Here is a 26110-nt window from a genome sequence, read left to right on the forward strand (position 1 = left end):
CCTGCTAGCAGCTTCACTGCTGCTTTTACTAGTCTTCTATTGTTTAGTTCGCAAAAATTTTTGTTTTTGGCTACTGTAGCATTTCGTTTTTATTTGACAAACATTGTCCAATCACGGAGTAATTAGGCTCAAAAGGTTCATCTCACAAATTACAGGTAAACTGTGCAGTTAGTTTTTATTTTCGTCTATATTTAATGCTCCATGCATGCGACCAAAGATTCGATGTGACGGGGAATCTTGAAAATTTTTGCAAACTAAACCAGCCCACCCATCGCCATCATCATGTTTTGTCTCGTGCTATGCGCGGAACCATCTGCTTTAACCACTAGTACTACACAATTTCTTTTACGTGGTGTTACCATTTTCTAACCATCTACTAGCTTTAACTAGTACACAATTTCTTTTACGTGGTGTTACCATTTTCTAATTGAAGATGAGCACATCTCCCAACCACCTCCATTGTTCCGAGATAGGTTACCCTCTCAAAGGTCCGTCTCATCCATTAACCATCGATTAACCATGAATAATAATAACTGCATTTGTCAAATCCATTAGCAGAAGTGGTTGTCATTAATGTCTATTAATGGAGACGGTTACCTTATGACGCCAGCCTCTGTTAAGTTTTTAATGGAGGCATACAGGGGCAACCGCCTCCATTAAGTTACAATTAACCGTGACCTATCATTGAAGCCGGTTGCCCTAGCTCACCTCCATTAACGAAAAACGACCACCTCCAATAAAAAAATTGGTTATGCTAACGTACATAATAATTGGTATTGCCCTTCTCTTCGCCCTTTCTCCTTCTCTCTCTCTCTCTCTCTCTCTCTCTCTCTTATTTTTACCAAACATCTAATTTAAATCTGAGATTTTTATGGGTGATAGATGTAGCTACTATAGAAAAGATTAAATTAGTAGATTAATTACTACAATAAAAATAGGGTTTAATTGTAAGAAAGCATGTTATGCAAAGATAAATCTAAAGCTCAACATTTTCTGTAACAACATGGTGATATTAGGGTTCACAATGCATAACAACAACATCAGAAGGCAATGGAACCACATTTTTCATTCTTATACCTTTTTAAGCTATTTATTAACTATTAAACAAACATAAACCTAGTTAAATCAATAACTCAGTCATACATGCTTCATTGAAACTAAAATTGTTATCATAGCTCAACTATACAATTACTAGTCTACCATAAAAATTTCACCACAATTGGAACAAAGGAGTTGGAGTTATGAATGAAATATAGAAACACATAGATCTACAACTACAACAAAAACTTTAAACTAAAGCATGCTATATTATATATTTATTGCATAGATCTACTTATGTTAAGTCTAACAAAATTGTTCTTTTCATTTTTATGATTTTCTATGATTTCATACCAATTTTCAAAGTTTCTGTCAGTTTATGGAAAAAAAGAGCTCAGTGGCCACGTAGGCAGATGAGTCCTATGTGGTCTGTTTTAGATGGTAGCTAAGACAGAGACAAGTTAATGGACCAATGAGTGAAAAAAGGTTATGGACTTAGACGAGAAGTGAGGAAAAGTTTAAGAACCTGACAACGCAATTCAGTTTTACGTTTAAATTAACGTATTTACCATAAATGTCATAGATGTTTGCATGTGGATGGACATATTGCTTACATTTTTTTTAAAAACACTGTTGTTATTTCTAGAATAAATCCAAAACTACAAACACATTCGACAAGTCTAGAAATCAAATACAAGTACTTTCAATATCCAAATGGGTTATACATATACCATACGACCACATTGCTATCCAAATCCAAATGACATATTATAAGCTAATATTTGGATAGCTTAGCCTTAGGTCTTGTTTTATATGAATATGACCAGGCCCGTATATTAGCATGTGCAAAGTGTGTGACTGTCAGGGCCTCTAAAATTATAGGGCCTCTAAATTTACACATTACACTAAGTAGTAAGTAACAATTAATTAATTATACAGTTTACCTGTAATTTATGAGACGAATCTTTTAAGCTAGTTAGTCTATGATTGGATAATATTTGTCAAATACAAATGAAAGTGCTACAGTTTCCATTTTGCAAAATGTTTTGGAACTAAACAAAGCCTAAACTCAAGTTATTGAAGTCCTACATAAGATGTACAATGACACAAGAAAGACTCAATAGGTTGGCAATAATAGCACTTGAAAATGATATCTTAATGATCAAGTATGAAGATATAATTGAAGATTTCATTTCAAAGAATACTAAAAATTATTATTAACGTATATTTGAAGCTTTATAATAAAGTAAAAGTATGCTTTATTATATTATTTTTTAATAAATTTTAGGGCCACATCACGTGTTTTGTTCAGGGTCTTCCAAATCGTAGGTACGGGCCTGATATGACTAATTATTAGCAATCTAATTTTTAGTCCTAGTACATTTAAGCAGGAAGATAACATGAGTTCATTGTCTAGCTAAGCCTTTGACCAGTTATTAGCCAACTAGGTAGCCAACTTCATGTAATTTAGGCTATTTAATAGCACCAACTAATTACTAATAACCTTAGCTGATCCTTATAAGCTCTTAACATAGCCATTTGGATTTCCTCAAGAAAACATAGCCATTTGGCCAGCTCTTGTCTCGACAAATGTTGTTCAATGAATCTAGCTAGGGACCTACTTGGTTATTTGCATGTTCTAGCCTATCTCACATCAATCCAGTGAGGCTCCACTGAGTTAGGTCGGGCATATGCAATAGGTAACTGTTTAGTTGGATTGAAAAAAGATGATGCTCGATTACCTATACAAATATGTTATATGAGATAAAAATATTTACAAAATTATGGCCACAATTATTTTGTGCTAGAGTATTCTTAAAGTCGTTATTTATCTTATTATGCATTAAGGTTCTTTGAAATGCATCAATATTAATTACTTGATACGTATTAAACATACACTAATAACATCATTAGTTAAGTTAAGTAAGCGTATGCATCTAGCGAGTCCGGTTTTAGAGAAATGTTCATCAACGTTCGCTGGTCTGAAAAAGTCATGACTGAAATTATTATTGGCTGATTTATTGTAAAAAAAAAACACTACTGACTGACAGAAAAAGTACAGCGGATAAGAGAAGCGTGAGCATATTCGTTTCTACTTTTTCTGCCGGAGCACGGCATGATTGGTTCCTGTCCCACGAATTATATCCCACGAATTTAGCTAGACATATACAACCAACCAATTACACCGTAGAATGCACAAAATGACAGAAGAAACGTAGTTTGGTAGTACACCGTAGAATACGCAGAAAGGGTAGTTTGGTAATAGTGACGGACACAATAGCTGTGCGTCCAAGTTTAGTAAGGAACTCAGTGTCAACAAAATAGCTGTGCTAGTCAAAGTGTCAAACCCTCCTCGTGTCCTTCCAGGTCCTCCGATTCCGCCTCCGTCCCCCAGGTGCTCGACGGGATGCCGAAGAGAGCATTCAGATACGCCGTGGTCTGTCGCAAAGCTCTCTATCACCAACTAGCTGTCTAGCTCGCTCCATTTCTTTTACCATGTTGATCTGTCTCTCCAGGTTGATGCCTTCACGGATGAGCCGTTCAAGGGCAACTCCGCGGCCGTCTGCCTCTTGGAGGACGACGACGACGCTGGCGCCGCAAGAGACCATCTGGACGAGCGGTGGATGCAGTCGGTGGCAGCAGAGTTCAACACCCCCATCACCGCGTTCCTGGTCCGTTTCGGTGCCGCCGGTGCCGGTACGGATGCTGCAGGGGATGGTGTTACGGCGTTGACTCCCCAGTTCCGTATCCGCTGGTTCACTCCGGTTCGTGAGGTGATTTGTTTCCGTCGCAAATCTTCCACTTTCTTGTCTTAGAGAACCTGCTAACATTGGAATCACGGTGAGCCGTATCACGAGCCACAAAGAACTAATATGGCAGGCATTTCGCTTAGGCACAGAGTTCTAGTTAATCGCAACACTACGCCATATTTATGTTGTCCGATTAGTTTATGATGCTACTCATTGTGCAACACTGAATTGTTGATGGTTCACTTTAGTGTCGTGTGCCAAATTTCAATGTAGCATATTTAGGAAATATAATCCATTCTTTTTGCAAAGGGCGGCCTTCATAAGATGTTATGGATGCGCATATGTTTATTTGCTTCTTTCAAAGAAGAACTTTGTTGATTTCTGACTGATATACGGTATGGTATTTTAGTGTTATAAATAAGTAGGTGTACTGTTGCAACTTTTATCATGCCATTATGTTTCCATGCAACTTCTGATATCCCTTTAGTTGCTTGTAACTACTGAAGAGATTTTCTCACTATGGTCATTTATCCCCTTCAGATAACAGGAAGTGAGGCTTTCTTTTCTTGGCACTTGAATAATTTAAAATTCGAGACCACTTACACAATAATGCTGTAGTTCCTGGTGCCATCTAAAGTTGCATCAAGCATCCACCATAATCCTGTACACCAGTGTTCTTTTCATGAAACAGAATTTCCTTCTGGTACTTCTGTAGAAGCAGTCTTGTTGTTATTATTATATACTCTTGATCTGACGCTATTGGAGAAATCGTATTTGACTTTATTAATTGTGCAGAGTGAACTTTGTGGCCATGGGACGTTAGCTGCTGCGCACTACCTAATCTCATCTGGCCTTGTGGAGTGTGACGCTATAGAGTTTGTGGCAAAATCTGGACGTCTAACAGCTAAGAAAGTTGTTGGGTCGAAGGGTAGAAACAATTTATATTCTCCTGCACAGCATACCTGCTCAAAGTTCTTTGTAGAATTGGATTTTCCTGTTATCCCGGTGGTAAAATGCAATTCTGCAGAGGTGTTTTCGCTTCCTGATACTCTAAATGGTGCTTCTGTCATTAATGAGCTGCAAGCCGTCTCTGCTTTTTCTGATCTCATTGTAATTCCTTTCATCCTTCTCTCCACTAATCCAATCTCCATTTCATTTCATAATCAAAACTCTTGTTTTAACTGCAACCTCTCCAAGTTTATTTCTTTTATTCTAATAGTTGGCTGCACTTTTTGAACTCTTCAGGTGGAAGTTAGTTCATGTGATGAAGTTGAAAATGTTTGTCCTAACGTTGCTGAACTAGTCCAGTGCCCTGTAAGAGGCGTTGCCATTACAGGTCCAGCTCGTGAAGGATCTAGCTATGATTTTGTCACTCGTTTCTTCAGCCCAAAATATGGAATAAATGAGGTAATAATGCAATATAAACATGTGTTCCATCATACTAAGATAATCTCTCTTACAGTTGGTAACAAATCTTCCATCTCTCCTCAAAAGGTATGTTGAAATTAGGAATCTTACATCAACAGTTTCTGGTCAACTGATCCATTAATAACCATATTATCATCCTGAGTTAAACTTAAGTGTTTCATGAATAGCCACAACCATTTTCTCTATCGGCAGTGAGATGTATGAACAAACTCTGTATCAGCATGAGATGTACTCTTGGGGAACGAACTCAGTTCCGAGTTCCCACTTATTAAGTTGCAATGGCATCGCTTCTTCAAAAAAAAGTTGCAATGGCATCAAAGAATCGATGATAACATCTTCCTGCACTGTGTATGCTTTGAAGATTACATAAGGCATTGATGAAAAGGAAAGCTTTTTCGTAACGTCCCATTTTCTCCCTTTTTCTTTGTCAGGACCCGGTCTGTGCTAGCGTACACTGCTCCTTGGCACCTTACTGGGGTCAGAAGCTGGGGAAACATAACATGACAGCTTTCATGGTATTGAGCACAAGCTTTGGAAGTATTTGATCCATTGATAGCATCCTCCAGATTGCAACTTGTCATGATCATATACATCTTGTCTGTACGTTGTCACTTGTCAGGCCTCTCCAAGGAGTGGAACACTATATCTGCAGTGGGATGAGGAAACTCAGAGGGTCCGAATCCGTGGAGAAGCTATAACTGTCATGGTTGGCACACTTCATGCCTAGAGTAAGTTACTTCGTGATTGTTGGCAAAAAGAATGTGTAACTGTGCCCAGGAATAATAGGTACTCTGTTTGGTGGGGAAATGTTTGACTCCCCTGCCCAACAATTGAATCTAGATAATTCAAGGTACAATATGGCCTATCCTGTCCATGCAAGGATATATACTGAATAGAAGGTAATTTTCCTAGAGCTTTATTTTCTTTTGCTTTTGAAATAAATGGCAGGAGTGTTGTCTGATCCATTGGGATGATGGAGTACATAATCAAGTACAACTCTATTTATCAATAGCATAGAAGGTTAAATGGTTCACAACTTCACAATAGTACATTTGTATATGTGTAACTTGGATTTGCCATTTTAGTAACTCGTCCTTCTAAATTGCATGTTGCCTTGTTCATGTCCCTGTATGTATGAAGATGTTTTCCATTGGTAGAGTGACAGCAGATTCTATATATCTCAATCTCATTACTCGTTGCCCTGTTGATGTCCCTGTATGCACGTTGCCTTATTTTCAAAGAGAAGAGGCCTTGTTTTCCAGTATCATGGATAGGCAGTTGGGCCATAAGCAGCATTTGACAGTGTGAAAAAACTTCGACAGGAGCAGAACTACATATAATTCGGAAGTATGGAGGCATCGATGGCTGTTTGCTTCGTGGTGGTCATGATCCTTGAGGTAAATGTGGGTCACATGCACGGCAGGGCGAGATCGGGAGTGCCTTCTCTAAAGAAGAATGGGGAAGGAGAGAAGAACACAAGGTTTTTGGAGGTAGTAGATTAGTTCATCTTTCATCATCCATACTGTCTACACAGCAGCCAAGAGTATATATGAACACAGTTAAAGGCACGCAGGCCCAAACCACAACCGATTCCCTAAAGCTATTACAGGCCCAGGGCCAGGTCGTGACAGCGGTCTGAGAATTTTCTGGCCCAAGCAACTGATCTCAGGCATTCATTTTGCTCTGGATGTGGCCAACGTTGCTGCCTGGCATCTATCAGTATATTCCTCGTGGGTTTGTTGTAAGATATACAGAGGAATTTTAATTCTAGTCCGTTTATATGTATGTTCTTATCAAAACTCTTAGACCTTGGTAGAGCTATATATAGAGAGCTTTATGTTGTAATCACCAATATTCATAGGGATAAAGAATAATCTCTGTATCTAGTGTCATGTCTATTTGTTCTTTATTTTCATATACCGTGTTGATCATGAGAGATAAAGAAGTAAGGGTCCTATCCGTTGACAACATATTTTACAACAGGGCTCTATACGTCCAGGACTTCTTTGGAAGTATGGGCAGAAGGGCTATCAGTCCTTCTAGAAGGATTGTGAGTATTGGAACCCAAACTTATAAATTAATAAATAATATTTTCAGTCGTGGCTTTTCAGACTAGCAAACAGGCTCTCGCTCATATGAGAACTATACATCTAGCTCAGAGCTTCCAATATGCGGTTCTCCCTATGCAATTAGCATGTGAAGAAAACTTGTGTTGCGTCTTAGACTCCTAGTGCCTAGGAGTGAGATTGGAGACAAGTTAGAGTAACTCTAGAAGGGCACCCAAATTACTTTTGATTTGTGTGCTCATCCTATTTTTGTTGGGCTAATATTTTGGTTCCACTCTAGCAGTAGCACTTGAACAAAAGCTCCCTAAATCTTTATCAGAAGATAGTGACATGAGTGACCTCCTCATCATTGGGCAAACCTTTATTCCTCACATCCTCCACACAGACCATGGAGCGGGCGAGCGGTGGGTAGGCATGGTCGGGGAGCTGCGCTCGTGCCAAGAGTGGCAAACTGTTCTCGCGCCACAGCTTGGTGGCACTGCCACCTTTGTCGCCTGTGGCCCCTCTGCCGAGCCACAGCAACACCATGTGGCCCATGAAATGGATGCACCACAATAGAGGGGATTCGCCATAGGAGGGGAAGGAATTGGCCAGGGAGGGGAGGGAGGAAGGGAGCCAACCATGGGATCCACCAGCTGCCGAGCCCTCCATCCCTGTTCTCCATGGATCTAGTCACTAGAGAGGGAGCGGCGCATAGGGAGCCCACATGACGAAGAGGGGTAGGGTTCTCCATCGATGGCTTGCTTTCGTCCCACTAATAGTACATCGTTGTCCGCCTCTAGAATGCCAGCATGGCCTAATGTGATCCCACGGTGACACCAGGTTATGCTAGGGCTAAGATGTTTACAGATGATGGCTCTCTAGTCGCTAGTCGGAATACAGGAGTCGTGGAAGCATCCTCTTCATAGGTGGAGTTGCTGAATGGAGTGAATGGGAGTAAGAGGGTACCAAAGCTAGCCATTATATCACTTTTCTAGCTAGGATTAAATTTTTTGATCCCCATCAAAAATTTTGATCCCTATGAGAGTTAGTTCAAAACTAGCACAACTACACATGAAAAAGTTATATGAACTAGAAATTTCAACCTAGATCAGAAACTCTAATCCTAGAAAATAAATTTATTTTTGTTGTTGAAAATTCATTTAAATTTTCGAACCTAGCAGTTCTAGAAACCTGAAATCCTGACCAGAGTTTTCGAATTCTACAAGGCTTGACCGGAAAGTCAATTGGAATTTCTGACCCCTCGAATAACCAGAATAGCTCACCTAAAACAACGATAACTTTTCACCGCGAACTCTTGTTTCGATGATCTTGAACTCTACGGAAAGCTTATTTATTGGGTTGTCCATCCCAACTAAAAACAAGCTCCATGACCACCATGTGCAAGTGTTGTGACAAGTGTTTCTCAAGTTATCACTTGGGTTTAGTTAGTTTGAGCACTAACACTTGTCAACACACTCAATGCTGCATCCCTCTTGATAGTTCATACTCGAGATCAAAGGTAAAATCTATTTCAATATTTTGAGCTTACATGACTCTTATATGCCATTTTTCATAATATGTATTCACAAGGGTTGCACCAATCTTTGTCTCATTCTTCTTGACCAAATCCACCGTGAGCATATATGTGACTTAAACCATTTCCAACAATATCAAGTCACTTCGTATATATTTGCACGAAATAATATTGAATAGTATACAATAGTTGTATACATATGAGCTTAGACCTCCACTTCAATTCTTCTCTGCCTCTTTGCAAAATATACACACAGACGATGCAATCAATGCAATGTGTTTGTGAGCTAGCTAATTAATTCACTCTCCGGCAGTTGACCCTGATCTCGCCGTCGGTGCCGGTGAGCGGGCTAATGTTGCCCATCTTGACCATGGCCGCGGCGAAGTCGCTCCCCCACTGGTCGGCGCTGGACGCGTAGGTGCTGACCAGGCCGTCCGTCGCGCCGCCGCCGCCGAAGAGCGCCTGGTCGGAGTGGAGCAGGCCGCGCTGGGAGAGCAGGTTGCCGAAGTAGGCGTTGTCGAAGGCGTCCGGCGTGGCGTCGTCGAGCGGCTCGAGCGCGCCGTCGCTGGCGCCGCCGGCCTGCGCGGGGCAGCTTGCCCGCAGCGACGCCGCGTAGGTGGCGTCAATGTCGGTGTCGTTGTAGATCCGCGACCGGATGTTCTTGCACTGCGCCCGGCCGACGGTGTGGGCACCTGCAACGCGTGACGAGGGTAAATTTTATTTTGCCTTATTAGATCCGTATTGAAAAATGTGCAAACATACATACAAAACTATATTTAGATATATGTTTGTTTCAATGCAAATCTGATGGATGACAGAGGGAAAAAATGGCTCCGTGGGCGGTGGAGACACGCAACGCAATCATGCATGGAGATGGAAATCTTGCTCTGCTGTCGCATGCATGCATGCATGATTGCTGCAGGCATGGTGGTAGAAGCAGCTGGTAGTTGGTCTGTCGATCGCGTGATGCTGTGATCGTCTGATCGATGATCATGCACGTAGTACTCGGTAGGTGACGCCTACGCGTCCAAATGTTGTCAGGTTGCGAGCAAAAAGGTGGTGACTTTAGCTTGAACAGAGACCAACAGGACGTCGTGTCGTCGTCCATCACCATGTTGAACTGATACGCGCATGCAAACGAACAATGATGCATCATGCATGTAGCTAGCGTTTTCCTTGCTAGTACGATGTATGCATATATTAAATATGCATATAGATGATGTGCACTGCATGCGGAATCATATGAAGTCGAGATGTGAAGCAGACAATGGCTACCGAGTAAAGGAAAACAGAACAGGGCACAAAATACTGGGGCCTTGTTTAGTTTCGAATTTTTTTTTATTTTCATGATTATAGCATTTTTGTTTTATTTGATAAATATTATCTAATTATAAAGTAACTAGACTTAAAAGATTAATCTCACAATTTACAGTATGCAATTAGTTTTATTTTCGTCTATATTTAGTTCGTCATGCATGTGCTGCAAGATTCGATGTGACGGAAAATCTTGAAAAAAATTTATTTTTAAGGTGAACTAAACAAGGCCTCGTATTCATGCGTGCGTGTGCACGTACCTAGCGGGACGTACTTGATACGTTGAGAGTTGTTTTTAGATGGAACAATTGTATTCTGACTCCGTTATTCATGCCTTGTTTAGTTCATTCTAAAAACTAATTTTTTTTAAGATTCCCCGTCACATCAAATCTTAGAGCACATGCATAAAGCATTAGATATAGATGAAAATAAAAACTAATTGCACAGTTTGCCTGTAAATCACGAGATGAATCTTTTGAGACTTGTTAGTCCATGATTGGATAATATTTGTCAAATAAAAACGAAAATGCTACAGTGCCGAAATCCGAAATCTTTTCGGGACTAAATAAGGCCTCACTAGTGCACAAGACTATATAGCCGTTCAGGTGCTAAGAGTACATACACAGTGCGTAGTAGCTAGCTACTCACTATGTCCTAGTATATATAAGGCATAACTACCTTAATTTGAATTCAAACATGAAGAAATAATTTCATTCTTCCTCGATATTATATCGACGTACGTCTGCAGAATAGTCATTTGGTCGCACGGTGCCTGGCCTGGAATGACGAATGGGTGCCGCGTCGATATCAATTGCCTGTTCATGCATTTTAGTTTATTTTTACTAGCAGGACATACCATGTGCTCGAGCTAGCTAGCTGTGGCTGATCAGCTGCACTGCCGATCGAATGCAGTGTGAAGCAAAGCAAAGATCTATGATGGGACGTGCCATCCGCCATCTTAGTCTGCCTGCTGCGAATGAATCTAGCTATATATGTACTATGCATTGCATGAAGCAGAGAAAAAGGAGGTCGGCCCGATTTCAATCTTCAGTCATGTAACATGTGTCAATGATGCATCATCGATCCTAGCTACCTCGCTCGTGCATGCATGCATGTGAAGTACCTGAGAGGGCAACCATGTCGGTGCTGCTCAAACCCTTGTTGGAGAAAGCGTTGAGAAGGCCGTTGAGGTTGCTGGTAGGTCCGGGCAGGTCGCTGTTGGCCAGGGACGCGCTCGCCGTGGTGGCGTCCCTCCTGCCCAAGGGAACCGACCACGATGGTCCTCCCAGCTGCATCAACACGCTGATCAAATCAACTTTTTCGTCCTCTCTTTTCAGAGAATCACTTTTAAGCTAGCCTGCTCGACCTTTGCTATGATATGATATAAACTAATCATGCATTTCATATTTCTACTTTTGACGTGTGGGAAATAAAGTGGGTCGATCGATCGGAGAGCATCATCTGTGTCTGTTCAGTTCTGTTATATACAGGCTGCTGAGACAGATTCATGCTCGATCATATTTTCCGACTCATCAATTAATTATGTGCAAGTAAAACAGAATTTATCTAAATCAATTCAGTGGAATAATGTAAAACAGTGTAGGCCAAATTACAGAGGTGTGCGTGTGTGCCTTCATTTACACAGTTGATGGATCCATCGAGAGGTGTGGCTTACTTGTGCAACGGAGTCGCGGGCGGCGACGGCAAGGATGTCGGCGCAGGAGACGGTCTGCGGGCACAGCAGCTCCAGCAGCATCTTGATGTTGTCGATCACGTCGAAGCCGCGAAGCGACCCCGCGTTCGGCCCCGCCCCCTTCTCGCCGGTGAAGCTCGCCGTGTCGTCTAGCAGCACCGACGCGTCACAACCCTGTGCCGCCCGGCCGTACGTACGTGCATATACAAACAAAGCCGTAGAGATGAACAACAATAGTTGAAAGTACTACTGTTTGTTGATTTTTTTGTGAGATTCAACAGATAAAGCTCAAACGAACAAGGCCGAGATTTCTGATCACTCAGCTAGCTACTAGCTAGTAATCCACACTTATCATGAACTTCATCTAGCAGCTAGGACGACCGCAGGAGAGACGACGAACCGGTGACAGATATATGGGAGATCGCTGACTTAATTACCTGCACGAAGCAGTCGTGGAAGTGGAGGCGGAGAAGGGAGGCCCCCATGCGGCGGTCCAGGAGCACGGCCGTCGAGACGGCGGTCCGGATGGTGAAGAGGGCGGCGGGGCAGGAGGCGTCGTAGTAGTCCTCCGACGACAGCTGCGCGCTGGCCACCGCGGCGGCGGCCGCCAGTGCAACGATCAAGATCAGCAAGCAGCGGTTAGGGAGAGGCCGCGACGGCGAGAGGCGCTTCTTGCAGGAAGCTGCAGGAGGCATGTCGCAGTCGAGGGGTGTCATGGCATGCACCGTCCAATAATTCTGGTTTGGGAATTGGGAGTAGACTGCAGAGCAGTGCCAGAGGCCAGAGCTTACATTTATAGATATATATAGGCAACAAGGAATATCGGCATTTAGCCTCCTTAGTTAATAGTAATGCATGACATTGTGACATCAGATGGCACCACCCCCTTCTGGTCGACAAAACTCCGTGTATCAATTACGTATAGATCTGTGTTCATATCTAGCATTATAGTGCTGTTGCTTTCTACAAAGGTACTCCCACCATTACAAATTATAAGGTGTTCGCTTTTTTAGATATTTTATATTTAGACATATTGTATATGTATAATCATAAATGTTATAGAAAAGCTAAAATATCTTATAATTTGGAACCAAGGGAGTTATGACCTATACAGATGGTTAAAGAATGAGGCGACATGATTAAAATAAGAGAACAATTGATGAATAGAGGGATTAAATGTCTAAATTTCAAATGAATCTTTAGATAATGGAGGAGATGAACTAACACAGTTGGTTGTTGGTTAGGTTCGTTGTGGTATAAGTTGTCTATCTAGAGCCCTCGACTTGATATGAACAATGAGCATCTCTATCAGCTTGGAAAAGCTCAATCTCCTTTCCCTAGCTATAACTAATGATAATTGGGATTTTTTTTGCGAGAACCAGTTACGGACGCAGACGCTCACATATATATACGAGATTTGGTAGAAAACTAGCTCTAATAAATTTTCTTTCTAAACCCCATTTCTCAATCCCTTGATCTATCAAAAAGAATGGAGAGAAGGAACCAATAACTTCTATCAACTCGCTTTATTCGGTCAAGTACTTGTGACAACCATCGGATCCCCACATCTATGGTCGTCCTCACTACTAGCAGAGAGCCACCCCACGGACAAGAGTGTGGGCCATCCACGTCAGGAAGCCGTTGCGCCAGGTGTTGAGGCTCCTCATGTACAAGCGAGGGAGGGAGGAAGAGAAAACAGCACAGGCGAGCATATGGTGCCAATGCTCCACACGCACGGGCGAGGGAGGAAGAAAGAGAAAATAGGATGTGAGAGCGTTAGGCATGGATGCTCCACACGCATGGGTGAGGGAGGGAGGAAGAGGAAAGAGAGAGAAGAGAAGAGAGAAAGATATTAGTGTGGCTCCCACATGATAAAGGGGACAAGATTTTCATAATCTGTTGTAGAAACTCTCATAACTCTATAACATGTTTTCTCGGTCCCCTACAACAAATTTTAAGGGAATTACTAAAAAAATAAGGGAAAAGAAAAAAAGAGACGTAATGCTTGAAGTGTGCGCTACTTTGTTTAAAGCTGATCTGGTCAGAGATTTCATTTGTAAATTAGAGGTACGTGCACATTGGGAATGGTTTATTGACGAGTCCTTCAACTTCTGAGTTGAATTTTTGAAGCGTCTATCGGTTTCACAAGATCATTTAATTTATCTTTTAATCAATTTTAATATGTACATGATTTGACTATATCTGTATTGTTGGTGGTTCTCCGCAATACTTCATCAGATGAGGCTTGTCGACTAAAAAGAAAAAGAATCCTCCATTGTCCAATTCGTCACCACAATTGCCTCTCATTCTTGGGTGGTTAAGTGGTTTGTCTGGTTGATATATATACACCCCCCCCCCCATAGGCCTTATAGCCTTTGCTCTCTTGCATCTTTGGGCTAACTGCATGAACTACTAGTCTACTACCCAATCTTGCAGGGTGGTTGTCTGGTTGATATATATAGGGTAGTTGATGCACTACAGTGCGAGGAGGTACCGCGCGTGTTAGCAACTAACAGCTCCTCCTTGTAACGCCGGCCATGCTCATGCGTTGCAATCAAGCAAAGACGAGGTGCACCTCGAAATACACTTTGGTACTCTATTAGTGAGTATTTGTATATATATAGTCCATAAGAAATTGAAGATGCCATGCAAGAGGAATGGCACATATATACATTCGGGGAAAATAAAAACCAGCCACCATAGTAGTGTTGAGTCGTTGTAGTAGCGTGTAGTCATGCGCCTCAATAAATACACCCAGCAAATGCACATGCACGAACAGCCGCCAGCCACAAGAGGAAGATGATGAGGATCACATTCCCTATCATGCATGTACATGCGGTGCGTGGTTGTGCTGTTCGTTGTTAGTTGAAATTCAATGCAAGTCTCGCTTCGGCGAGAAGCTATGGAGTGTGCTGCATATCAGCTGCTCCATGATTATATTAATTAGGATCTCTTGAGAGATCGATTTGGACTACAATCCCAAAGGTTACCCAATGAGTGCACTATATATGTTCATTATTAACGCTCATTCTCTTTCGTTGTATGAACATGGTTATTCGTTTTGCTTGGCTTGTTTGGTACAGCTCACAACAGCTTCATGAGCTGTTATGAGCTTTTTTTTACCAAACCCTTATTTCTAGAACAGCTTCATGGATGAAGCCAGTGGCGGAGCCAGAAATTTTACGGAGCCTGGGCGTGACACAACGCCATACTAATACTAAGATCACTTTTAATGTAGAAACTGCATTATTTTTATGTTCATTAATTAGGATATCAACTAAGTAAAAAGATAACATGATACTACAATTAACAGAAAGAATAAAATGGTTTTCTAACAAGAAACCATGCTAGAGAGGACCAATACATGAATAATTTCTTATGAAATAAAAATGATATTATATTCTTTGTGGAATGGAGAGAGTAGTTTCTATATGTAGTGTCTACATAAATTAACAGACAAAGAATTATTTGTCATTTTAAGTATTGTTAGTGTCATAACAAAGCTATGTAAAGTAGAACACATAATAAATATGTAATATACAAGAAAAAAAATTAGACAACCAAAATATTTTAAATTTTAAAGTAAAATAATACTTAGTAAGGATGGTACGTAGCTATTATTACTAAATCCCATCGACTGTTAACTGTTTGAGCTAATGTGTTCAATTTGCATCAACAAAGGAGCCCGGCCACCTGCCCAGGGTGGCCGGGCCTTGGCTCCGCCAGTGGATGAAGTTGTTTTTCTTTTACTCTCACAAAGACATGAGTTGAGATGAAGCTGGAAAAAAGTAGCTTATTACAGATCTCTCCCTCATTTCTCTCTCATCTCTATGCATGGAGTAGTTGGTGAAACTATTTTTCAAACACTTTTTTTTAAAACAGCTCCGCTTCATCTAAAAAGTTGTTTATGAAGCTATTTTTTTTTAAAAAACAGCTTTACTAATGAAGTTGAGTCGCTCACATGCCAAGCTCATCCGTGTATAGTTGTCGTCGTTGTCCAAGTTGTCGATGACTGTGATAAAGACCATTACGCAAGCTAGCTTGTTAAGATCTTTTTTTTTGAACATGGAAAAGTTCTCCATTACTCATAAAACGGTGCCAAATCATTGGCGACCAGGACTCGAGTACAATTTGGGATGCTGTCCACAATCGGACCTTCACCCGGACTCAAACTCGCCCCTAGGGCAGCAAGGCTATCAGCAGCCGAATTACATGAACGGGATGTATGAACTACAGTATAGGAGGTAAAATTACTTTGAAGAAGGGTTTTTAGCTCCCACAAGAGTCGTCCGGCAGAACAGCGATCAACGTCTTGACACCTCAACGCTTGCACGATCGAGCTTGCATCAGTTTCTAGGATGATTTTTTGCATACCGAGATCAGCTGCTCTTTGCAAGGCTTGGAGACAGGCCATTGTCTCAGCATGGAAAGCCTCGCTGACCCTTTCAATTTTGCCATAACCCGATGTGATTACTCCTCCATCCCATTCCCGTATCAGGAAACCCCATCCACCTGATCGATTGCTTGCAGAAAAAGCTCCGTCACAATTGATCTTTAACACATCTTCAGGCGGTGGCGACCATCTCTTGTTATTACCAGCTCTTTTGCCTGAATGGTATTTTTCAGAGATGACCATTCTGTTGCATAGGAGCCAATCAACAGGGCCAACCGGCCACTCTCTCTAGGCGTTTCTCCTTCCCTGATTCCACAACGCTCAGACCACCACAGGTATAACAGGGTTATCACTTGTCTTTGTATTTCTGGTTTCATCTTCAGAATCAGGTCCAAGGCTTCTCTGGCCGATATACATACTGCTAACTCCTCCCGTACTGTCTCGAGTTGCAGACATGTCCAAACACGACGCACCTCCTTGCATTTGAAAAACAGATGTGCTCCATCCTCATCAAATCGCCCACACATGACGCAGCTTGGATTAATCCCCATCCCTCTCCTTCTCAGGTTTGTCCGGAGAGCCAAGCTGTTGTGTCCCAGGCGCCATAAGAAATGAGTCATCTTCTTTGGGCAGTTCAGGTTCCAGATATTTCTCCAGAAAGGATCACTCGCCATCGCGCGAGGCTCCTCCCCTGCTGGTCGCACCCAATCTTATATTTGCCACAAAAACCTTGTATGCTGATCTAACAGTGAACTGCCCATTGTTATTGAAATGCCAAGCCACCAGATCATCCATACCTTCATGAACTGGTATACATAAGATGCATTCTGCGTCTTCCTCCCAAAAGATGTCCCTGACTAAATCTTCATCCCAGCCTCCCGTGCCTGGGTCGATTAGTTCATGGACGTGTGAAATCAGGTTGGAACCTCTTGGAGTAAAAGGCCTACGAGATTCATCCCTTGGTAGCCAGCCATCTTCCCAGATATGAATGTTGGCGCCATTCCCAACACGCCAAATGATACCCTTATTGAGCAGCTGCAGGCCTGAGAGGATACTCCTCCAAGTGTAAGACATATCCCTCTTTGGCTTTGCTTTGAGGACATCGCCATGGGGGAAATATTTTGCTGCTAGCACTCGGGCACACAGCGAGTCAGGGCTGGTCACTAATCTGCCAGTGGATGAAGTTGTTTTTCTTTTACTCTCACAAAGACATGAGTTGAGATGAAGCTGGAAAAAAGTAGCTTATTACAGATCTCTCCCTCATTTCTCTCTCATCTCTATGCATGGAGTAGTTGGTGAAACTATTTTTCAAACACTTTTTTTCAAAACAGCTCCGCTTCATCTAAAAAGTTGTTTATGAAGCTATTTTTTAAAAAAAAACAGCTTTACTAATGAAGTTGAGTCGCTCACATGCCAAGCTCATCCGTGTATAGTTGTCGTCGTTGTCCAAGTTGTCGATGACTGTGATAAAGACCATTACGCAAGCTAGCTTGTTAAGATCTGTTGACTCGGTGGTACGCACAGCGACGCCGACGCAGCAATGCAGCATGCAGGGCAGCATCAGAGCGGAGTGCTATCTGTCGAAAAATCCAAAACCGCAGCACCTGTACGTAGTATGTCATGGTTCAAGCAAGGGTCCACACAACGGTTATTGTCGGAGGCCTTCAGGGGCAGAGACCATGGGCAAAAAGTTGAGACGACGGGGGACACGCCTCAAGAACAAAACTAGTGCTCATCTTGTGGTTTGATGTCTATAAGCATGGTAAACTTTTGAAGAGCAACTATATATAATTTGACTATCTAGTGCTCATCTTGTGGTTTGCTGGAGTGCCTTCTGGATTGACCGGCTCATCATTCCCTCATTAGTTAGCTTTAGAATTTTGAGTGAGGACCACTGCTGCAAAATTGATTTTAAGAAGCAACCTAATTTATTCATTTATTTGTCTATTTATAGAGACAGTCGTCCTTTTAAAAATAATATATTTTTAGAGGCATAAAATCGGTCGGAAGCCTAGCTACCCAACGCTGACCTCGTATATAAGCAATGCTAGGGTTTGGGTTCACCGTTCTATAACCATCTTGTCGAAAGTATTTACTCCGGCAATACGTTCGCATGCAGGGAATCAAAGGGGTAGCACACAAGGCGCATGGATTATATTGGTTCAGGTACATGCTACCCTATGTCCAGTTTGAAGTAGATCTCTTTCTGTTATATGCTCAGTAGAGGAGTTGATGATGATTGCTATATGCGAGATGAAAGTAATAATGGAATTCCGATGGAGGTCCCTACCTGGGGCTGGGTTACAATTTGGATCCGATCATCTAATAGATATGTTTTCCTAGTTTGTTACATAAAAAGTACAAACATATATCATTTGATCATATAGCGTGGATAATGCTAGCTATCAAAGCTTGATAACTTGATCATCACCTCTCCTGCTACACCTGGTGTCTGTGGGCCTCATTCCGCATCGTATTTGGCCCAATTTATAGGCTTGGGCCGGAATACAGGCGATGAGGTATCTCATATATCCAACAGTAGCCCCCATATGACTTAGTGACAAGCTAGCCGATTGACCCCTATCCTTCCCGTACTATGATCTTCCATGATCCTCACGTGCTAAGGGAATCTTGATTAGCTGGTTTTCTCATGTGCCAAGCGTTCTTCAGGTACCAAGCTCTGTTGAGCACTTGATTTACTCGCGCATTGAACATCCTTTGGGTGGCGCAAGTGTTCGAGTAGCTTGTCCTTCTCATGTTGATTGCTCTTTGGGTATCGCGGACCTTTGCGTGATGGATTTATTCATGCAATGGTCACCTCTTGGGTATCAAATTCGGATAGTGGAATCTTTCTTCAGGGACTTTGACTCCCTAGGTACCCATGTGTGCGACCTTTGGTCTGCCATATACTGCATGTCATTAAGTCCTATTAAATATAAGGATGAAATGTGCTAGGAAATCTGAACCGCATCGTCTTTCTCGCTCCTTCTATTATACCCACAACTTTCATGGGTGATCGTGCGAGTCACTGATCTTGATTATTAGTCTCTCCACTCGCATACTCAGGTGAGGCTATGTAAGGCGGGTAAGGGGAGTCTTCAGACACACTCCCCAACTTCTTCCCTTGGCATGAGAGTGAGTAGAGAGAAAACTTTAGTTACTAGTAGTCTTCCATCGCTATGGCGTTCGCCATCCCATGGCGGCTTGTAACATTCCAAAAATTCACATTCAAAAATCACTCGTCTTAAAAAAATTATTTTTAAAATATATTTCAAAAACTATAAATCATTTGAGCTCTATAGTATCTCCATCTAATTCTTTTTCCATCCATTCTAATTAATCCATCTTTAAATATAACCTGCACCGCATGGTATGAGCATCATATGTCCGCTACTTATCCCTCTTGCTCGCTTGCTCTGCCCGATACCCGGCAACGGCGCGTGCGCCGACCCCACCACCATCAGCACCGCAGCGCACTCACGCCCGGCCCCCTCGCCGAGCGCACTCGCTCGCGCGCGCACCGCGCCATGCGGGCCCCACCTCTTGCCTTTTCCCGCGCCTCTTTTGCTGTAAAAAAGATAGCAAGTCGCAACGTACAACTAGGCACCATTTATATTTTTTCGCGCACAAATAATAGCAAGTACCAGCGAGCTTACATGCGAGAAAACATAGCAGTGCACCTACACGAATATATATCTCATGCATACATGCAGGACATGCCACCGACCATTTGCATGCACCTGCATGCAAGGACACGGTGATTAGGCACCGTCCATTTGCATGCAACGTGTATGCAAATGGGACATCGTCCTTCGCATGAAATTAGGCACCGACCATGCGCTACATTAGCATTTTTAATGGCACGCAGCTGAGCGTTTTGGCCTATAAAAAGCCAGCCTCGGGTGCTCACTGTCACCACCCGAGAAACACGTTCACTCACTCGCTCACTCGCTCTCACTTCGCGTATACCGTATACTGCCATACGCACAAGCCGAGCTCGACTGTCGTCGCAAGACGAGGTGAGCAACTCATGAGCATCTTCTTGCTCTTCTCTGTCTTTCTATAGTATTTTTCTGTATTTTTCCATGTATTTGTCTGTACCGGTTCACTGCCAAGAACTCCACGAATAGAACCATGACATACAGAAGAGTTCTAATGACCCCTGCTAATTTCTCTCTAACCATGCATGTGTGGGCCAAGCATTAACTCCAAATAGTACATGCATGCATGCAACATGCACTACCAGCCAAACAAATGCCCACGTGAAGCATCCATTCTTTAATCATCGTTAGCCTTTTTCGCATGATTAAATTCCGGCCATTTCACAAATGCCACATGCTAACTCTGATTTTAATAATTCTTTTTCCTAAATTCATCTAAAATCATGATCTACCTCCCATATTAATTTCATGATTTTTGGAGCTCATTTGAATTTATATGATTATTTATCTGTGCCTATTGTCTGTGTCGTTCGTCGCGTATTTTAGTTGACGGAGTGAACGAGCTGGAAAACGAGAACGTTGGAGACGAGTACCGCGAGTTTGACGCCGAGGACCCGGACTGTCAGCAGGAGTTTGCCGAGGACGCCGACGGAGGCAAGTCCAACCGATCCCCTTTGATGCATATTGATCCTATTTTTAAACACAACCCGTAGAAGCTGTTTTAAATATTGCATGTACGATATATGTACGAAGTATTTTCGCTGCTCAGTTAAAACCTGTTGAATAACCATCCTTGAATTGATATTACCCGGTAATTGTCTTGTTCGAACCTAGGAACAAATAATATGCTATGACAGAAATATTATTATTTAGAATGCTTAGGACTTGTTACTCATCCTGGATACTCATCGCTATATTTTCTCAAATATAATGATTTTAAAAGTAAAAGGTGTTAGTGGTGAAAATAAATTGTGGGTATTGTGAAAAGGGTAATGAACAAGTTATAGATGTGATCACTATAGAGATGGGGCGGATGGGATCCCTGTTGAGGGATGCCTTGGTGTTGTGGCTTATACCTTGCGAGGTTAAGCGTGAAGATATCCACCTTGTCTCGTTAAGGACTGAGTTGATGATTCATCTTGCCTAACTCATTTATCGTACAACCACTCGTCTTGCATGGGAAAGGCTTAGTCTAAATCCCTCTAGTTAGTATGGCAATCACCTGGAGGCAGGTGTGCAATGGGACACTAAGTGATGTATGTGAAATTGTGGAAATATATGAAAAGAGCTTTGTGAATTATTGTGGTATCATGAGATGTGGCCTTAGTGTTCCCGTGGTGAGCGCCATTACTTAGCTATGGAGGGTAATGACTTTGATGGATCTGTGCTTGCACGACGGTGTAAGTTATGTTATCCTACTTGTGGGAAAAGTGTACAACCTCTGCAGAGTGTAAATCTATCTGGATAGCCGTGTCCGCGGTCTCGGACGGGTTATGGTTTGGTTTCAACAACTAAATGGGATGGTATGAGTGAAAACATGTGAGTGAGTGTGATTTTGGAAATAAATGGTTGACTGCCATTGTGTTGTGGGAACAAGGGTTCAACAACACTTAAAATTGTGATCAAACCCCCATTTTCAGAAATACTATCATATGTGGAAAAAGAGGTCTTTTACAACAGTATTTGTGAAATAAAACCTTGCATGTGTAAAAAGATAGCGTTATGCAAATAAAACTAAGCCTCATCCTTGATTTATCCATATGCATATATACTGTTATCCCCTTCCGTAGGGTAAGGTTGGATTTGCTGAGTACTTTGTACTCACCCTTGCTTTATTAAACAGAGGAAGATCCGGACTTTGATCCCGAAGTGGCGTTCGAGTAAGGTTGTGTCTGCACCCAACTAAGCCTGTGGCATTGGGACTCGTCAGATGTTCGATGGCGATATCGTTTGTTTATGGGTCCTTTGGACCGGTGTTGTATTTTGGTGTCTTATTATTATAGTGTGCCTTCCTTGTCCACGCTTTCCGAGACTACTGCGCTGAAACTTATCTGATGTAATAAATGTGTTACTAGCCTCCTGGGACTAGTATTGTATCACATTTGAGTTCCTGGTTTACCAGGGGCGCTTCAGGTGGTATCAGAGCCGTAGTTGGTTGTAGGACGCGACCTTAGGCTTTTCTGGACCAGTATTTTACTAAAGAAACATATTTTACAAAAGTTCTTACCCTCTTCCCTCTATTTGAAAAAAAATATTTACTCTCATCTATGCTCTCAGATGGCAGAAGGAGTTTGGACTAGCAGTTACTGTCTAAGTGTAGAAGGCTTTCCCAAGCTCTTGTATGCTACCATGCAGAAACTTGGAATCAAGGATCGCCCAGAATATGAAGGCAGAGAATATGAAGAACATGAGACCGAGCGGTGTGAAGTTACCGTCTATATTGGGAAAAGCGAGGACTTCCCTAACATAGCCGAAGCTTGGAGTATGACTGCGACCGGATTTTGGTTTGCAGATACATATCAAGCCGTCGCCCGCAAAGCCTTGAGGTACCTATGCCAGATCTACGAGAAGCCCATCACCCGTACACCCATGAGGTTCTTTCCACCCGACGAAAAAGACCGACCAGTTTGGAGGACCCGCATGGAGCTCTTGCAAGGACGTTACTCACTTGAAGATGACCCAACTGTGGTATTCATGACCACATACATACTTGCTCTAGATAAGCAATATGATGAGCAGGTCTCAGAGTTAAGGAAGTGCATCCATCGTGCGGAGGAAGCCGAGATCATAGTTAGAAAGCTCCATGTGCAGCTCGCGGAAGCTCAGGCCCAAGCAGCTGTAGCCGAGAGTCGTGAAACTGCCATTGCTGAAGTCTTGAAGGCAGCTGAAGACCGCCATGCTCAGAAGTTGAAGGATGCCTACCTTATCACTAGGATCAAAAGAAGGATGTTAGCAGAGGAAGACCAAGAGCCCATAGTCCTAAAAGGTATCCCAATCATGTCCCTAAAAACCAAAAGAAAGATGGACATAGAAGGGCCATCAGCTCCCCCACCCACAGAAGCCTCTCATGAAGCTTTAGAGTTGGAACCCAGTAAGGAAGAAGGATTTCCCCTCCTCACCCAGCCACCACCAAAAGAAGACGGTGACCCACCTCTTAGTCCAAAAGAAGAACCACAAATGCCGGAAGCATGATCCTCCTCAACACTAAGGGAATGAAGTCGTTCTGTCCGAAGAAGTTGAAAAATAGTAGCACCTAATTCCTCCTTATGTCTTGGGGAAGTGGAGTTTACTTCACTTTTGTTCAACCCCCAAAGTAGATGAATCGTATTGTAGTACGCTTATTTCCTCCATTACTACGTTGTAAACAGCCCTCTTATTCAAAATATATATTTGTGCTTGTTGGTTGTGCTAAATAATTGAGTGCTCTATGTTGTTCCCTTACGGGATAGCAAGTCTTAAAACTTGCACCTTTTTAAAATATAACGCCTTAACAAAAAAACAACATCACTCAATAGATCTAACCCTTATCTAATGCTTTCTCATCTTAACCAACAGATGCCTCCCAAACCAGCTACCCGCTCTCAACCAAGTGGTCGTGCAGCTAGTAGACAAAGCCAAAATCCAAATGGAAGTCAAGCCAATGCAAATGTTGACGGTATTCATGAAGATGAAGTGAGTCAGACTAGGAACCATAATGAAGAAGATGACTTGCCCCCTCCTCCAGTAATTGACTTAGCACAAGTCATGGCAACTCAGACTCGCCTTCTGGAGACCTTGGCTCAAGGCATGAACCGCCCTAGGAAAAACCGTGGAGTCGGAGTCCAAGACAAGATGACTGAGTTCATGAGGCTTAAGCCACCCACCTTTACTGGATCTGACAACCCCATGGAAGCAGATGATTGGCTTAAGGTGATTGAAAGGAAGTTGGACACAATCCACTGCGATGGAAGGGATAGAGTTCTGCTAGCATCTCATCAGCTGACAGGAATTGCCCTTTCTTGGTGGGAAGCCTATAGTGGAGCTGTGGACAATGCCAACACGATCACATGGGAGGAATTTGTGGATGAATTTCGCCGGTACCACATTCCAGATGGGATCATGAAGCTGAAGGCTGATGAATTTCGCAACTTGAAGCAAGGAAATAAAACCCTGAGCGAATACATCTTCCAATTCACTGAGTTGTCTCGCTATGCCCCAGAATTGGTCAACACTGATGCCAAGAAGGAGACAAAGTTCATAGAAGGATTGACCTGTGAGCTCAGAACCCTCATGACTCCACAGATCTATCCAGACTTCAACACTTTGATGAACGGGACCATTCTGACCGATGTGGCCAAGACTGAAGAAAGGAAAGAGAACAAGCGCAAGTTTCTGGAGCGCAAGGGTCAAGATGGTGCTAGATCCCAGAGGCTGAAAACCTTTAGCCAACCAAGCCAGCGGACTCAAGCCCCAATGCAGTTTCGCTCTCCTCCTAGTGTCTCCAATAACCAAATGCAGTCATCATATCAGCCCAAGACAACCTATCAGAATCAAACTTATGGCAAGACTCAACAGAACAGCACTGGTCAAGTCACAAACAATGTTAGGACTTGCTTTAATTGCCATGAGACTGGACACTACATTGCCAACTGTCCCTACAAGAACAACCCACCAGCAGTGTCCACTCAGTCCCACACTATTAATGGACCAAGACCTGCAGTGTCTGGAGTCAACCGTGGTTTCCCTCGCAACAATAGCAACACCAACAATAATAGCCAGATGATGAAGCAACCTCAATAATCCTATGGTAGAGCCCGTGTCAACCATATTCATGCTCAGGATGCTCAGACTGCTTCAGGAGTGGTACTTGGTGAGTTCTTAGTCAATTCAGTACTTGCAATAGTATTATTTGATTCTGGAGCATCATATTCATTCATATCATCAAGTTTTGTTGGGAAGCATCAAATACCCACAGTACTACTAAAGTTACCCCTAATAACCCGAACGCCTGGGTCTGACATCAAATGTCATCTAGGTTGTTCAAATGTAAGGATCATTCTAAGTGGGGTAGTTTTCTTAGCAGACTTAGTAGTGCTCAAGTCCAAAGGAATAGATGTTATCCTTGGAATGGATTGGTTAACCAGACACAATGGAATTATTAGTTGTGCAACCAAGGAAGTATCATTAGTTAACCATGAAGGGATTAAAGTGAAATGCCAAACCCGAGGGTCTAAAGTTAATCCAATGGTCTTCAACTTGGATGCAAGGACCATAGAGGAAGTACCAATAGTGCAAGAATACCCTGATGTATTCCCTGAGGAACTACCTGGAATGCCACCAGACAGGGATATAGAGTTCATCATTGATCTTATCCCCGGGACAGCCCCCATAGCCAAGAGACCTTACAGAATGGCTCCGGCAGAGTTAGCTGAACTAAAAGAGCAGCTAAGAGAATTGCAGCAGAAAGGATATATTAGACCTAGTTCTTCACCATGGGGAGCCCCAGTCTTGTTTGTGAAGAAGAAAGATGGAAGTATGAGGATGTGTGTGGATTATAGGTCTCTAAATGAAGTCACCATCAAGAATAAGTATCCCCTGCCAAGGATAAATGACTTTTTTGATCAGCTTAAAGGAGCCAAGTATTTCTCAAAGATTGATTTGAGATCAGGTTATCACCAACTCAAGATCACGAATAGTGATGTCCCCAAGACAGCGTTTGTAACCAGATATGGACAATATGAGTTTACAGTGATGTCTTTTGGGTTAACCAATGCCCCTGCCTATTTCATGAACCTCATGAATGAGGTATTCATGGAAGAGTTAGATAAGTTTATTGTAGTCTTCATTGATGACATACTTATCTACTCTAAGAGTGCTGAAGAACATGGGCAACACTTGAGAGTAGTGTTGGAAAAGCTAAGAAGACACAAGTTGTATGCTAAATTCAGCAAGTGTGAATTTTGGCTTGAGAAGGTTGCATTTCTAGGTCATA

General features: G+C 42.5%; 2 protein-coding genes across 6 annotated transcripts; one reads left to right on the plus strand and one right to left on the minus strand.

Moving 5' to 3' along the window:
* Positions 3239-7131, plus strand: LOC8063209 (uncharacterized isomerase PA2770). 5 transcript variants are annotated; one of them, XR_002451346.1, is made up of 8 exons: positions 3239-3475; positions 3555-3812; positions 4584-4898; positions 5034-5195; positions 5648-5731; positions 5836-5944; positions 6057-6115; positions 6539-7131. XR_002451346.1 is itself a non-coding variant. In XM_002465036.2 (6 exons), the coding sequence occupies exons 1-6, from the start codon at positions 3446-3448 to the stop codon at positions 5941-5943; spliced, it is 957 nt and encodes a 318-aa protein (XP_002465081.1). In that variant the 5' UTR covers positions 3240-3445; the 3' UTR covers positions 5944-7131. The 5 variants fall into 5 exon arrangements, 1 of the variants encoding a protein (XP_002465081.1); XR_002451350.1 differs by having other exon boundaries at positions 6545-7131; XR_002451337.1 differs by having other exon boundaries at positions 3240-3475; positions 5836-6115.
* Positions 8911-12613, minus strand: LOC8066250 (peroxidase 70). The gene is made up of 4 exons (XM_002467611.2): positions 12243-12613; positions 11788-11979; positions 11236-11401; positions 8911-9490 (listed from the first exon to the last, which is right to left on the minus strand). The coding sequence occupies exons 1-4, from the start codon at positions 12519-12521 to the stop codon at positions 9093-9095; spliced, it is 1035 nt and encodes a 344-aa protein (XP_002467656.1). The 5' UTR covers positions 12522-12613; the 3' UTR covers positions 8911-9092.

This window comes from Sorghum bicolor, chromosome 1 (genome assembly GCF_000003195.3).
Source record: "Sorghum bicolor cultivar BTx623 chromosome 1, Sorghum_bicolor_NCBIv3, whole genome shotgun sequence".
Taxonomy (NCBI): domain Eukaryota; kingdom Viridiplantae; phylum Streptophyta; class Magnoliopsida; order Poales; family Poaceae; genus Sorghum; species Sorghum bicolor.